Source organism: Heterodontus francisci, chromosome 4 (genome assembly GCF_036365525.1).
Source record: "Heterodontus francisci isolate sHetFra1 chromosome 4, sHetFra1.hap1, whole genome shotgun sequence".
Taxonomy (NCBI): Eukaryota; Metazoa; Chordata; class Chondrichthyes; order Heterodontiformes; family Heterodontidae; genus Heterodontus; species Heterodontus francisci.
The window spans coordinates 42,957,930-42,973,124 of record NC_090374.1 but is presented as its reverse complement, the minus strand read 5'-3'; the positions used below and the strand labels follow the sequence as shown (position 1 = coordinate 42,973,124).

The window sequence follows — 15,195 nt, the reverse complement described above, 5'->3', positions numbered from 1 at the left end:
CTCTGATCCCTACACAGGCGGGCGAGTGAAACTCACTAAACTGCTCTTGCAGAGCCAGCACAGGCTTAACAGGGTAAATGGCCTCCTTCTGCGCTGTTCTGGCCTGCTACTTCTAAGGTTCTTTGCCATATAACTGAACTCTCACCTCTTCCACTACTCCCTGTTGAAGTCCTCTCAATTTGGCTTCTAGTACTCACCAGTGATACCCTGTGTGACTATAACCACATCTTGTTGTTTCTCCTTGACCATTCTTCAGCTTTCAACACTGTTGACAACTCCAATCTTACCCAGTGTCAACCTGTATGCACCATTCTTTTGTGGTTCAATTTTGCCCTGTACCAACACATTTACTCATCTTTTCAAAAACTTTGTCTTCCTCTGCCCCATTATGGCAACCCACGGTGTGCCCCAGAACTTCCTTTCTGGTTCTCTCCCATTCATTACTTACATGCAACCCATCAGTGACATCAACTGCAAGTATGATGTCGCCTACCATTTGTATACGGTTGACACCTAATTCCATATTTCCATTGAATCCAGGGCTGTTGCTATACTATGTGATTACCTTTTTGACATCAAGTCCTAGATGAGTTGTCACTTCCTGCAACTCAATGTTAGTAGAACTTAATTAATCCTGCTCAGTTCGAGTCAGCGGCTGCATGAATCAAATGCTGTACCCACCTCCTACCAGGCTCCTTGCTCAGGCTGAGGTCAGTAGATTGCAATTTCCTCGGTTTGATCCCAAGCTAAACTTTCTATCCCACATCTGGTACACTCTCAAGAGTCCTTTCCTCCAACTCCAAGACTAACGTACCCTCAAATTTTTTTGGTAGTACACAGCCTATTCGTTTAAGTGCACAGGCCCTCTAAATTCTTCTGCGCAGCTGCGCACAAATGGTAACTGAACAGGGCCGACTTGTGCACGGCCTATGTGGGAACTTTTAAGTTGCTCAGTGACCGTGCAGCCTAGAGGGAACACTGTTGCCCACTAATGTTAAGAGTTTATCCCATTCATTTCTAAAATCCTAATCCATACCTTCAGCACTTAAACAATCAACTTTCCAAATAGCCATATTTTCTACTTCTGCCCTTCAGACTGCGGCTATCCCAGAACACAATGGCCTGAGACATCTCCCACATACCAATCGCCTTCACTTTCACCCAAGTTCACCAGCATCCTAGCCAAAGTGAATATTGTTTTAAATTCTATCATCCCTCACCCTATTTGGGTCCTTTTCTACAGCTGTGCACCCCAGTCCAAATGTACTACTCCTGACTCGAGATTACTGCTTATCCCTCAAAGACATAACTTTCAATCCTCTTGCAAAATGGGACTCTATTTTGTCAACTCTCTTCTCACCTTCAACAGCTGTCCAAAAATTTCTCTATAACTATGCCTTTAGACTGCCTCCTCCAAATCCCTACACCATAATTGCTCCCCCTTGTAAAGTGCTCTCATATATCCCTGTTTAAATGCAGTCTTAAAATAATGAAGCATTCTCAATTCACATAACTTAAGGGAATATTGGCCCGGACTTTTCATTCAGTGATGAAGCAGTGGCAGTTGCTGCTGACCACAAAGAAAGCTGCCAATAAAGATGTAGCGATCTCTGTGGCACAAACTTCCCCTTCCTTGACGGCAGTTTAAATCTGGTGCCAAGTCACAAAATCTTGAGGCGTGCAGCAGAAGTGATGTCAGCAAACAGGGTAAACAGGCAATCATGCTGAAGTATTCTCACAGACAGAAAACCAGAAAGTCAAAAAAGCACTGAATCCCCTTGCCTTTAATTTAAAATTTCAGATAGGAAAATAAATGAAGAATAATAAATAATAAATGATGAATTAATATTGAAGCTAAAATAGACACTGTTTTTGTTTTAACACATGGAATTATCATAATGAGGAAATTTGACATTCCACAAATACAAAATTAGCTTTTCAGAGTTAGCGAGGATGTTTAGAACTAATTATGAAGTTAGTATGTTGTTAAAAACCCAGTCACACCTCATTCAACAAAGTACAAGTTTATCAATGGGTTTTTACAGTGAGACTAACCACGTCAGAGTGGAAGTTCTTGTCACTGCAAAGATTTTCCACTGATTGCAGTCTGAGGAGAACTCAACATCGCAATCACTGGAGAAGCGTAGAAACCACTGACAGCAAATTCTGGATTTCTGCACTATTTTGCACATGTGCGATCTCCCGAAGTTGCTGTCAGTTTCGGTGGAGTAATAACGGTGAACACTGACAGTTTCGCTGTCATCAGCACCACAAATTCTGGGCCAATGTGAAATCAAGCTTTGGTATACATGATTTCAGTATAGATGTCAAAGCAATTGTACCAGTTTATTTAAACTCTCTAGAAGAATTATTTTTAAGAGGCAGGGAAGAATTTAAAAGTTTTACCAACATAAATCATTTGAACAAGTTACCTGTGAATTCAGGTTTCCAACATAAATGGTTCTTCTGATTTCTTCAATCTTGGAAGGATCCACATTTCCCATTGTTGGAGGTTGAGAGCTTATTCCTAATGCTGTCAGAGTAGGATCGAGTCCAGCTTGTATTGCTCCCAGTGTACTAAAAGGGACAGAAGCAACAACAGCTCCCATTGTATTCACAACTGCATCGACTGTAGTAATCTGTCAAATAAAAAAATAACTTGAGAATTAGTCAAAGTTTTTAAAGTGAACTAAACCATTTCTTTTGAAAGATAACAATTCCCTTCCAAAACATGCTGCACCCACCTACCATTCTGAACATACATCTGAACTTACAAGTGAAAATGAACACCGAACTAAACAAGGAGATTATTAGGAGGGATGATCGTAAGCTTGCTAAAAGTTGAATGAAAGCCTTAAAATCAGAGAGGGAGATGGAGGGGTTTAGGCAGGGAATTCTAGAGCATTGACCAATGATGGGGTGAAGGGAAGGGGGATATACTTATGTTCCTCAGTCCGCTGGTTCAAATTCTCATTTGTTCAGCATCAGATACTGTTCTGTTTCACCACACAATGGCTGCATTTCCCATTCCAATTCAGCCACTGGCTGCCAATTCCTTTGCTTCCAATGCTCACTGTCCTTCCCCCTCACAAACTGCCCTTACCCCTTTAACAAGTTTAACACTGAATTTTACAAAACCTGCCCAGCCATCCAACTTCAGCTCTAATTGCAAGTATTATACCTGTTGATTATATGTTTATGCTTCCACTAAACTGTAATATAAATATCAAAGAATGTTTTACAGGCACTCCCAAGCTTCAAAACGTTACTTACAGAAGCAAGAGGATTTGAAGTAGGGACTGGGAGCAACCCTGCACCAGGTATCAATCCTGTAGAAGTGGCAGGAGCCAAAAGGGACAAGGCTTTGGATTCATCTGGGATTTTACCTGTGAAAGAAACAAAACAATTACTTAGGATAATGGAATCAGATAAAAATGAGTTTTTTCCCCATCTCAATAGCACAGATTGACTAATCTGAGAGCTCACTTCTAGATCCTTCCAAAAACATACAAACATAAAGATGTCTTTTTAACCTACTCTGTAATAAAATTAAAATAAAAATGCAAAACTGTCAAAACTGTAAGCAACCATATATTACAGGAAAACTTGTTTTAATAATTAAAAATGTAGACAATAATTTAACACTTTGAGCTATGGTCACCTGTACTTGAAACTTATTGGTCATGTACCATACGATATCAAGCATGGACGCTTTCCCCAGGCGATCACTCTCAGTGTTCGAAAGTTGTGTTACACACGACAACCGTTCATGTTGGCTGCATCACTACTAGCACACAGAACATCAGATACAGAAAAGAAGAACATTTTTTAAAATTCTTTTTTTAGTCCCCAATAAAATGACATAGCCAAAATCGAAGAACTGATTTTTTAAAAAATTAAAAACCAGTTAAACAGTCGCGGCAAGACACCATAATTGTTTACTTATGAGATTATAATGTTTCATGTAATTCAATTTGTCCTGAATACCATGATAATTTACAGCTCTAAAATTTCACATCTGTTTACCGTGCCTGTGTCACAATATATATGTGCATAAGCACAAATGATTTTACAGTCAACTGGTCACCAGTTACTGTGCTATAAAATGGGGTGGCCAGCTAGAAGCTCAATTCACATGCAGCCTACTGTGGCTGAAGTGCAGCTTTGATAATCAGTTACTTAAATGCTATGCCCATACGCAACAGAATGGGCAGTCCTTCCTCCATCCTGACCCAGGTAACCTATATAATTGGAATTAGTTGACTCCCAGAGGACTGACTGGAGCCTAGTTTCCATGTCTAGTTGCTAAGATAGAACTGTGTTCCTTTAAGGTTGCTGCTAAATTATCCTCTGTGGAAAAGTGATATAACTAGGCATATACTGAATTAAGCTTCTGTAGATCAGCGACTGCTTGCACTTCTGAGACCCCTGCCTGTAGGTAGAAGTCAGGTTACCAAGATCAGAAAGATCATCAGGAAAAAATTGGCTCTCTGTCTTAATACTTTTGACAATTTTGAGGTGCGACAGACACGAGCTAAACACAAGACTTTTACAATCCTATGATAATTAATTCTATTCATAAACTAATTAATTTCATCCAGCATAGGTGTTGCAATACAAAGCTTTTGAACAACTGAACAGTTCCAACTGACAAAGGGGAGATGGTGGTGGTGACACTTTCGGTTCTACAAGCTTCTGCAGCAAAGAAGCCAAATCTGGTACTGATTCAGCTGTGCCCTGCTCAGGTTATTGAGACTTAATTGCTGCTATTAACTGTGAAAAAGAGAGAAATGCAAGTAAGAGGGCAAGCGAAAGGAAGAGAGAAATGAGGAATACCGAGAAAGGAAACGAACATGAGAGAGAGAGTGGTGTGTGAGTGAATGAATGAGTGAGTGAGAGAATGAGAGAGAGAACTGAGAGGCAGGCAGAGGCAAAATGACAGGATTGATAAGTGTTGGAAAGCAACGAGCAAAATGGAGTGAAAGAGAATAGTAAGGGGAGAACAGAATGGGATATTGAATGAATGAGAGGGCAATGCAGATTTCAACTAAATAGTTAGAAGTATGTCAAATCATACTGCAGGAATATTTGGTATGTTGCACATGCAGCTAAAGGGTAAATGTGTTGTTAATAAACTGGTTCATGATTTTTCCATGTCTATTGTATAGAGGGCTATTATGGTCTAAATTTCGTATAGAGAACTCATTTACAGTGAGACTATCAGAGGTTATTAGTTTTTAAATTACATTTTGTACTAATAAAGGAGCCTCAAATTTAGTTTTATGTTTCTGGAGCTACAAAACATTGGCTACCCTGGTTATAAATCATTCTGATGCTTCATTGAATCCAATAATAAGAATGCTTATGCTGTAGCCCCAGTATTTATGGAGAGGGTGCAGGGGAGGCCAAAGAACCTGGCAAGATGAAGAATGTGGATATCCTGCTGAACTTAACTGCAGGACCAGTTTCTTCCCAACAGCCAGCCAAATGCATAGCCTGGCTAGTAGCCAGGAGGGAAAGCTAGCTGCAGGAGGCCACAGCCAGGTATTCCTGGGGACAGTGTACAGCAATCAGGAAGGGGTCAGGCCGAAGGTCAGTTGGCGATCAGGAGAAGCCACGATCGAAAGAGGGGAGGCCGAAGGCTTCCTTGAGAGGCCAGAGGAAGCACTCCCGCTCCCTGTCCCACAGGAGTGCTGAAAAAGGCAATTAATCTTGTGGATTCAGCATTTCCCTTTTCCCATTTACTGCCAGGTTTCTTGACCCCTGTGAAACCACACAGCAACAATGAATTTTAAACTGGGCTCCCAATTACACTGTGGGAGTCCAATTTAAACATGCTAACAAGTGTGCCACCTCTCCACAGCAGGACACTCAGGCATCAAGGAATCCACCACCTTAAAAATGGCAATGGGCGCATGCATCACAGAAGGGGTTAATACCAAGGCCTGTGATTCTGTTGCTCACAATATGACAGCATGGTGATGTTTCTGCTCCCCAGTCCTGAACATCAAAGATGACAACAGAAAGCTTGTCATAACTTTTTGCATTTAAGTGTTACTTTTGTCAGTAGTGATAGTAAAATATTCAGAACCTGTTTTAAGAGTTCAATTTTATCAGATACTACAGTCATCTGTAATAACCCAACTTGCTTTTGGTGATCTGGGAGGCATTTTGCAGAGTTTTCCATAAATTTGCCCAAAGCTTATTTTGCCTTTCTCAAGAGATTGTTTGACTGAGGGTGGGTGTAGATAAGCAGATGGCACATTAAGGCTGCATCATGTCTGTAATGCATCAGGCTGGATGGAACCAGCTGATTTTTTTCATATGTTATGTAAAAAGCACTCCAAATTATTGATGCCACCTTTTGGTTACTGGGCTTACTGTGAGCAGCAACGCCATGTATGAATTTAGGTAAACAAGACATACGAGTTAACCGCAAAGTACATTTTGGGAGATAGTAATTTAATACAATAGCTGGAGCCTGATTATTTGTACGTTTTGTAGTTAACTCGTATGTCTTGTATTAAATTACTATCTCCCAAAATGTACTTTGCGGTTATCACTGAAATTGTAATTACTTCAGAATTTTAAAACATGAAAAGATGTTTTCACTTATTAGTTCAACCTAACTCAACTACTTTCTAAAAACAATCAGTAAAAGAGATAGCTTAATGAGCAAATGCACCATGCGATTTGGTAATCATGCAGGTTTAATTTCTGGTTTGTGCTGACCACAAGTAGGCCAGAACTAGGAGAGGGTACTGCAACTTGGCACTGTACCCTTTGAATAGTGGAGAAGGAAATTAGGTAGGGATCACACTTCTGATCACTGTGGTCTGTGCTTGAAACCATACACGTGTGGATGCTGGGTGAGGATAAAATTCAGCTCTGCTGTATTATTCTCCCATAGTTGAACAGACAACTGACACTTCTAATGAAAGGTCATCAACCTGAAACATTAACTCTGTTTCTCTCTTCACAGGTGCTGCCTCTCCTGCTGAGTATTTCCAGTAATTTCTGTTTTTATTAGACAGGTGATGTTTGTTGTCAGAACACACATAAAAAACGTGAGCTTTTGAGTAAGGCGCGAAAGGGCTATTTGGGACCCAAGGATACAGCACTAGCATATGCCACCGCCTACATGTTGGAAAAAAATTGTCAAAACTTAGGTTAAAAAAAAGAAATGTACAGTTTTAGGCAGATAGAACGACGCTTCCAAATACCCGTGCCATATTTGAGAACTATATCAATTATTCCTATATAAAAGGATATTACCATACCACTATTGTTTATGTGCAAGAATTTCTATCTGCTTTAACACTCATATTTGAGAACCATATCAATTATTACTATATAAAAGGATATCACCATACCACTAGTGATTATGTGCAAGAATTTCTATGTGCTTTAACACTCAATTAGTATCTTAAATGACTGGTGAAAAAATTACAAAGTTTTTTGTTTTGGAAATGGTGAAGATCATGCAGTCCACTGCACTTTACTACTATCAGATGCATGCTTTGTTTTGTACCACACAATGCACTTATTTTAATAATGGTGGGGGAGGAGGGTGGAGAAAAATCAATACTTTATACTTTGAGACTTTTGAATGCATAGAGTATAGCCAGTGTTGCTGTCACTACATGTAACACAGGCAAGAAATCAGATTCATATTATATTATTTACTGCACATAATATAGTTCAAAGACTACATATTAAAAACACCACTGCTTTTCAATCATGGAGTAAAATTGTACAACACCAAACTAGAAAATGGATGTGTGGTATAAAACGGATATAATTATTTGTTTTGGCCACTATTCATTATCTATATAACGTAATTACATTGTTTCTAAAAACTTTTCTTGTTACATACACAAATACGCACAAACACATAGCTGTCATTTACTAAGATAGAAAAAGAGATTTCACTGCAGCAATCACAGTAAATGTAATGGAACCAAGAGAATTGCATCATATATCAATTGAAATTTTCAATGCCATACAAAAAGCTCTCAAATAACTGTTGTAAATAAACTCGTGGTTTTAAACATTATACTATGGTAATAATGCTAATTCTTAAGTAACATTGGTATAAATTTATCTTGGCATTTTAAAACAAAGTGATATAATTAAACGCTACCATATCTAAAAAGAAATCCACTCCCCAATACACACACACACACACACACAGACACACACATCAGGAACGGATTTATTAAACAGTATTTTAGTTAGAGAACATTTACAAACAACACAGTACAAAAACAGAAAGGTTAAAATGCTTAAAGAGATGTATACAAGGGACAAATAAAAAAAATAAAGACAGGGTATCCATCTTGGAAGATGTCGACGGGCAGTCTCCAGTCATTATTCCCCCCGTGAAGGTTTTGCTTGGTGTCAGCATTAGTGGCATGGCAAACAATGCCTACAGTAGGCAAGTGCACAGGTCTGCCTTCGCCAGTCTAGTCATCTACTAATGCACACACATCACAGAGAAAACATACAAAACCAAATTAATATTGGTACTGGGATTCCATCGACCATTAAATATGGTTAATAAAGAAAAACCTTAAATTAATTAGGACATATTTCAAATTACTTGAGAACATGATATACCTGCAGGAAAAGAACCAGCCACTGTTTTGGCTTATATTCAAGATAATTCAGCCACTTGTACTTAACAATCTCATTAATACTGAATCAGCTTTTAGAATTGGAATATAACAGTTGCCAACATAAATAAATTAAAGCAATTAAAAGATGGCTCAGACAACTTAATAGTGCAGATATTAGATTTTACATGTCTGTACTTTGCATAAAAACTTGTTCGTTCCTACAAGATTGCAAATTCCATTATTAAAATGGCACATAAAGTCACAATCTATAAATTTTAATATGTAAAGGCCAAAACATGCATATTTCAAACAAGAGATATAGCAAGAAATAAAGTTTTAATAAGTTATGTTTAATGTAAATTCAAAATATGCATTCTAAAGTAAACCTCTATCTGCCATGACATCTTTCTCAGTTCACACAATATCAGAACAGCACTGTATTAACAGTTAGCTGCCCAAAGTAATTATGTGTATGATAAAGTAACTCCACAGAATACATTTTCAAAGCCATGCCTTAAAAATGTTTATCATACCAGTGAATTTCAAGTTAAAAATAAAGGATGTGAGAACAAGGTCCAACATTATAAATTCTGGTGTGGGGTTTCTACTGGAAAACTTTGTAATGGATTCAATTACATTTAGGTTTTAAAGGATGAAGTCAGTATGGAACAATGCCGTGGAAACACATTATCGAATTTCAGTAGGGTATTAAAAATTCCTACCTGTAATCTTAAATCCTGACTACAATAGCTGATATATCTTCTACAGTCAGTTAACAAGATCTATTAGCACTATTTGTAATTCAAAATATCAGTATGGAAAAATGCCAATATTTTTAATGTTACTCAAATATAAAATATAATTTATATGTTCAAAATAGCTCGTTACTGTTTTCCGTAGCTCTTTTTAATATGGGTACCTAAATTTGTGTGTGCTAATTCTGGGATCCCATGTGTGTCAGAGATCAGAGCTACAATGGAGTTAAGACCCTTTCCCTGTGCACGCTCCATTCAAGCACTGCTTCCTCACTGGGAGCACATCAGCTCCGTTGTAGTTTCAAGACCACACTGACAACTAATCAGCCTTAAAAATATTTGCTCAGAGTAGATTTTCCACAATAAAACAAATCAGAAAATTAAACGACAGTTTTGTTCCAAAACTGGTTTACTGGGACAAAATTAAGATATTGGCCCAGAATTTGCAGTTACAATGACTTCATAACTGTCAGCACTCGCCATCAATACTGTGTAAAACTGACAGCAACTTCTGGTGTCCGCACATGCGCAGTTAAATCTGGAAGTTGTTGTCAGTGATAACCTGCTCCTCCACAAGGTGTGCAGTTGCAGTCTTCACAGATGCAATCAACACAGAACCAGTAAAGTGGCGTGAACTTCAACTTTTTACGCACTATTTTCACTGTAAAAAACATTGAAAATGTTAAGCCTTGTTGAATGAGGTGTAACTGAATTTTTATGAAGATAAAATTACTGCTGAATGACCTTTCTGGTTCTGAAAAACTAATTTTACTAAGTGTGGACTGTCATTCCCTCACAGTAACATTTAAAAATTCCATCATTTTTTGATTTAAAAAAAATGATAATATTCCATCTTTTACCTTAACTCTATGGATATGTCACAATCATTATTTAACTTGCTAGTAAATGATTAAAAAGTGAATCATAATCAGTGGTTTTTACTTTCTGGTTTGCTGTCTGTCAAAACTCTTTAATCTGATTGGCCAATCAGCCTGCTTGATGTTTCACTGTTGCTGGATGCCAAAGATCCCCTAAAGATGCCACCTGATTAAAAGTCATGTTGGAATAGGAGAAATCGATCCCATGGAGCCCGCTAAATCTTTGTAGGCAGCTTTAATTAAGGTCAGCGGCGAGCACCATCCTTTCGCCACTGACTGCAAAATCCAGGCCAATGTTTTTTGTATATTTTATGCTGTATTTATGAAATCTTGCAATATTACTTTCCAGCTTGCTTAATACAAAGGATGTAAGGCAAAACTGGGTATATTCAAATTAATAAAAATTGGTATCATTAGTATCTGTAAATTTTTAAATTAATATTGCTTTAGTATTAAATGTCCTGCATAATTTTACTAACCCAGAATAAATTGCATCGAAGCCTTCCTTCTAAAAAAAAGTTTAATATATGTAGTTATGTCTTGCATCAACCACTTCACTTTAGTCATTGAGTTTCTGGTCGCACTATCATCTGTTGCACACTGGCCTGCCAACGAATCTTGTGCTACACTGTACAAACTTTTGTGTAGTTTGACACAGCCCAATTGGCAAGGCACTCCCTATTGCAAAATGCTTTAGCAAGAATAAAATCAGTAGGTGATTTAGATTTCAGCAAAGGACAAGATAAATACCAAAGTTAACTGATGCACACAAAAAAATTGAAGTTCCACGATGCAATATTAGTAATGAATGCATTAATACTTGTATGTGAAATTCATCTGCCTGCTATTTTAACTTAACTGTGAACCTATGTAAAATAACTTGTCAAAATAATGGGGCGTATTAATTACTAATACTGCATTGTACAATTTCTAACCCAAGCCTCCTTTTATATTTGCATCTGTTTCCCTTGTTCCACAACATCAATGAGGAGGTGTTGTGTTTTGCCCGTCATGAATTTTTGAACGTGCTTTTAATGCAAATTCAGAGTTCCACAAAACAGACACACTGCTTAACACAGTAATACACATATTACATCAGAAAATGGAATAATCTGTGTTAAATACAATAAAGGCCACTGTCCACCTTCAAACATCCCTAGAAACCCTTTCTTTTGGCTAAAAAGTGGATGTATAATTAATATAATTGCCAGAGAGCTGATGAATTTGCAACAAAACCTTAAATACCTACCTTCATTGAAGGGTACAACTATCAGGCCTCTGTCTATAAAAACCACGTTTGTTAGATGCTGGGCCACACCAACACTCACAGGATCGTGATATTTAATGTAACATACCCTTGACGAAACTGGGATAGGCGAATTGCTGCAAGAAAGATGTCAGAATAAGTTTGTTAGGTTTAAGTTACAATGATGCCACAACATATTCTTCAAATTACAGTAAGATCTTCCATTTCTATAGCACTCATCAATTATAGTGAAACACATCTCAAGACACTTTTTTACAAGGTACTGGACACTAAGCAAGGAGAAAGGGAAATGTGTGATTAGGAGAGGGCTGAAAGGAAGTTGGTAAGGTACAGTTGTTGAGACAGGAGCTCCAGAGAGTTGGGCCAAAGTAGCTTTTTAGAAAATTCATTCTTGGGATACACGCATCACTGGCAAAGCCAGCGTTTTCTGCCAGACTCCAGTTGCCCAGAGGTGTCGGTGGGCTGCCTTCTTGGACCACGGGTAATGGCTGATACAACTGAATGGTTTGCTAGGCTACTTCAGAGGGCAATTAAGTCAACTACATTGATGTGAGATGTGAGATCAGGCTGGGTAAGGTGGGAGGGTCTCCTTCCTTAAAGGACTTTAATGAACCAGTTGGTCAAACTTCCATGGTAGGATTTGAACTCAGGTTCTTTGTATTATACAGTAATATAATCACTACACCACCATACCTAGGAAATGGAGTGGCTAGAAAAGTAGAGCATGAAACAAAGTAGGATAGTGTCAGAAGAGTAGAGTGCTGGTACAGAGACCTACGGCTGGAGACGATGTTGAGGTATTGGAGCAGTTTTTTGTCAGCTCAAGCAGCATATTTCTAGGCTATATGAAATATTTGTTAGCCCTTAATATTCACTTTAACTTCTAAGTTCTAAAGAGATTTGTAAGGAAATACTATTTACCTATGGAAAGACTGGAGGAGCTGACATTGTTCTCCTTGGAGCGGGTTGAGAGGAGATATGATGGAAGTGTTTAAAATCATGAAGGGTTTAGATATAATAATTAGAGAGAAATGGTTTCCAATGGCTGAAGAGTTGTTAACCAGAGGGCACATATTTAAGGTGGTTGGCAAAAGAACCAGGTGCAACATAAGGGAAAGCTTTTTTTTAAGCACGAGTGGTAAGGATTTGGAACGCACTGCCTGATTGGGTGATGGAAATAGATTCAATAATGGCCTTCAAAAAATAATTGGATAAATACTAGGAGAAAAAGTTGTGGTATATGGGGACTAACTGGATTGATTCATAAATTCATAAAACCTACATATTTATTTCACTTGAAATGAATGAATTTGACTAATTCATACAGAGACTCCGGTATAGACTTAATGCGTCTAAAAAGACATTTTAGCTTGCAAACAGAAATTGTTGTTATTTCTCATATCTACAATCAAAGTACAGAACTTAGCTACCCATATAATTTTTAAAAATTTAAGTTTACTTGTAGTGACAAAATTACATTTTATGCTCTTTTTTCGAAATTGTATTTCAATCTAAGTACAATGAGTTCTCAAAACAAAACGTGACAGACATTTTACAACAATTTGCAGCCAAACAGTGCCTTTAACATAATAAAACACCCCAAGATACTTCATGGGAGCACAATCAGATAAAAATTCACACCATGCCGAAGGAGACATTAGCTCAGGTGATCCAAAGATTGAACCAGAGGTAGTTTTTAAAGAGCTTCTTAAAGGAGAGAGGTGCAGAGACAAGAGGGGTTTAGGAAAGACTTCATGAGCTCAGGCCTAGGCAACTGAAGGCATTGCCATTAAATGTGGGGCAAAGGAAGTCGGGAATTCACAAGAGGCCAAGGGCTGGAGATTATAGAGATAGGGAGGGACAAGATCATTGAGGGATTTGAACATGATGATGACAAGTTCAAACTCGAGGTAAAGAGGGGGAGGAACTTCTGAAAGGTGTTCAAAAAACATCCTTGACTAGTATGTTCATGGCCCGACCAGAAGGAGATATTGCTGGATCTGGTCCTGGGGAATGAGGTGGGCCAAGTGAACCAAGTGCTTGCAGAAGAGCACGGAACAGCTAAAGTAGAACTTCTAAATTGGAAGAGGGTTAACTTCAACAGGACAAGAGGGGATCTAGCAGGGTAAAATAGAACCAAAGACCGACAGTAACAAAGGAGATGTTTCAGAAAAAGGCTAGGTACATTCCAACGAGCGAAAGATAGGGGAATAAAAGCCAGGGCTCCTTGGATGATGAGGAAGATACAGAATATGAAGAAACAAATAAAGTATGTATGATGCATGTCAGGTGAATTATTCAAGAGAGTACCAGGCCAAACACAATATGTTGAGAGTCATAATGGGGAAGTGAAGAAGAAAATAAGACTAGCAAAGAAAGAACATGAAAACAGAATGGTATTGACATAAAAGGGAACCCAAAAATCTTCTACTGGCATGTAAATAGTAAGCGGATAGTAAGAGGCAGGGTGGGGTCTACTAGAAACTACGAGGGTGATATGTATTTCAAAGCACAGGACAAGGCTAGAATACTTGATGAGTACCTTGTATCGGTGCTTACTAAGGCAGGTGACGCTGACAAAATATCAGCAAAAGTGGAGATGGTAGAGATAATAGATGGGGTGTAAATTGATGGGCAGGATGTATGGAAATACTGGCTATTCTTAGAATGGTCCAAAAGGAAGTGGGAGTGGAGATAGCGGAAGGACTTGCCATAATCTTCGCTACACAAGGGGAGGTGGCACAGGATTAGAGAGTGGCAAATATGACACCCTTATTCAAGAAAGGGTTTAAGAACAGTACTAGTAACCACAGGCCAGTAAGTTTAACATTTGTAGTGGAGAAAATTTTAGAAATCTCAGTGATGAGTAAATTATTAGGATCAATTCTGAGGGACAGGATAAACTGCCACTTAGAAAGGCATGGATTAGTCAGGGAGAGTCAACATGGATTTGATAAGGGAAGGTCATGGCTTACTAACAACTGAGTTTTTTGAGGAAGTAACAAGGAGGATTGATGAAGGTAGTGCAGTGGATGTGGTCTACATGGATTTTAGGAAGGCATTTGATAAGGTCCCGCATGGCAGACTAGTCAGTAAACTGAAATCCCATGGGTTACAGGGGAACGTGGCAGATTGGATCCAAAATTGGCTCAGTGACAGGAAACAAAGTGTAGTAGTTGACGGATGTTTTTGCGAATGGAAAGCGGTTTCCAGTGGCGTCCCACAGGGCTCAGTGTTGGGTCCCTTGCTGTTTGTGGTACATATTAATGATTTGGACTTAAATGTGGGAGGCATGATTGGGAAATCTGCTGATAACACAAAAATTGGCTGTGTAGTTGATAGTGAAGAGGATAGCTGACAACTCCAGAATGATATCAATGGTTTGGTTGAGTGGGCGGAAAAGTGGCAAATGGAATTCAATCCAGAGACATGTGAACAAATGAATTTGGGGAAGGCAAACAAAGTGAGGGAATACACAATAAACAGGAGGATTTTGAGAGGGATGGAAGAAGTGAGAGATCTTGGAGTGCCTGAAGGTGGCAGGACAGGGTAGAGAAAGTGGTGAAGAAGGCATAAGGAATGCTTTCCTTTATTGGTCAAGGTATGGAATACAAAAGCAGGGATGTAATACTGGAACTGTATAAAGCACTGGTTAGGCCACAGCTGGAATACTGCGT

At 38.5% G+C, this 15,195-nt stretch overlaps 1 protein-coding gene across 3 annotated transcripts in view; it reads right to left on the bottom strand.

Annotated features, from left to right (window-relative positions):
* The window catches only part of srek1 (splicing regulatory glutamine/lysine-rich protein 1), an 83,954-nt gene that overhangs the window by 59,433 nt on the left and 9,326 nt on the right, over positions 1-15,195 (bottom strand). The window contains exons 1-4 of one of the 3 annotated variants that reach the window (XM_068029430.1): positions 11,501-11,591; positions 3,662-3,787; positions 3,274-3,386; positions 2,433-2,639 (exon numbers count right to left, since the gene is read on the bottom strand). In XM_068029430.1, the coding sequence (XP_067885531.1) occupies positions 2,433-2,609 (177 nt within the window). In that variant the 5' untranslated portion in view covers positions 2,610-2,639; positions 3,274-3,386; positions 3,662-3,787; positions 11,501-11,591. Of the gene's footprint in view, positions 1-2,432; positions 2,640-3,273; positions 3,387-3,661; positions 3,788-11,500; positions 11,635-15,195 lie in introns of those variants that run through there. The other 2 variants (XM_068029431.1, XM_068029429.1) reach the window with 2 other exon arrangements.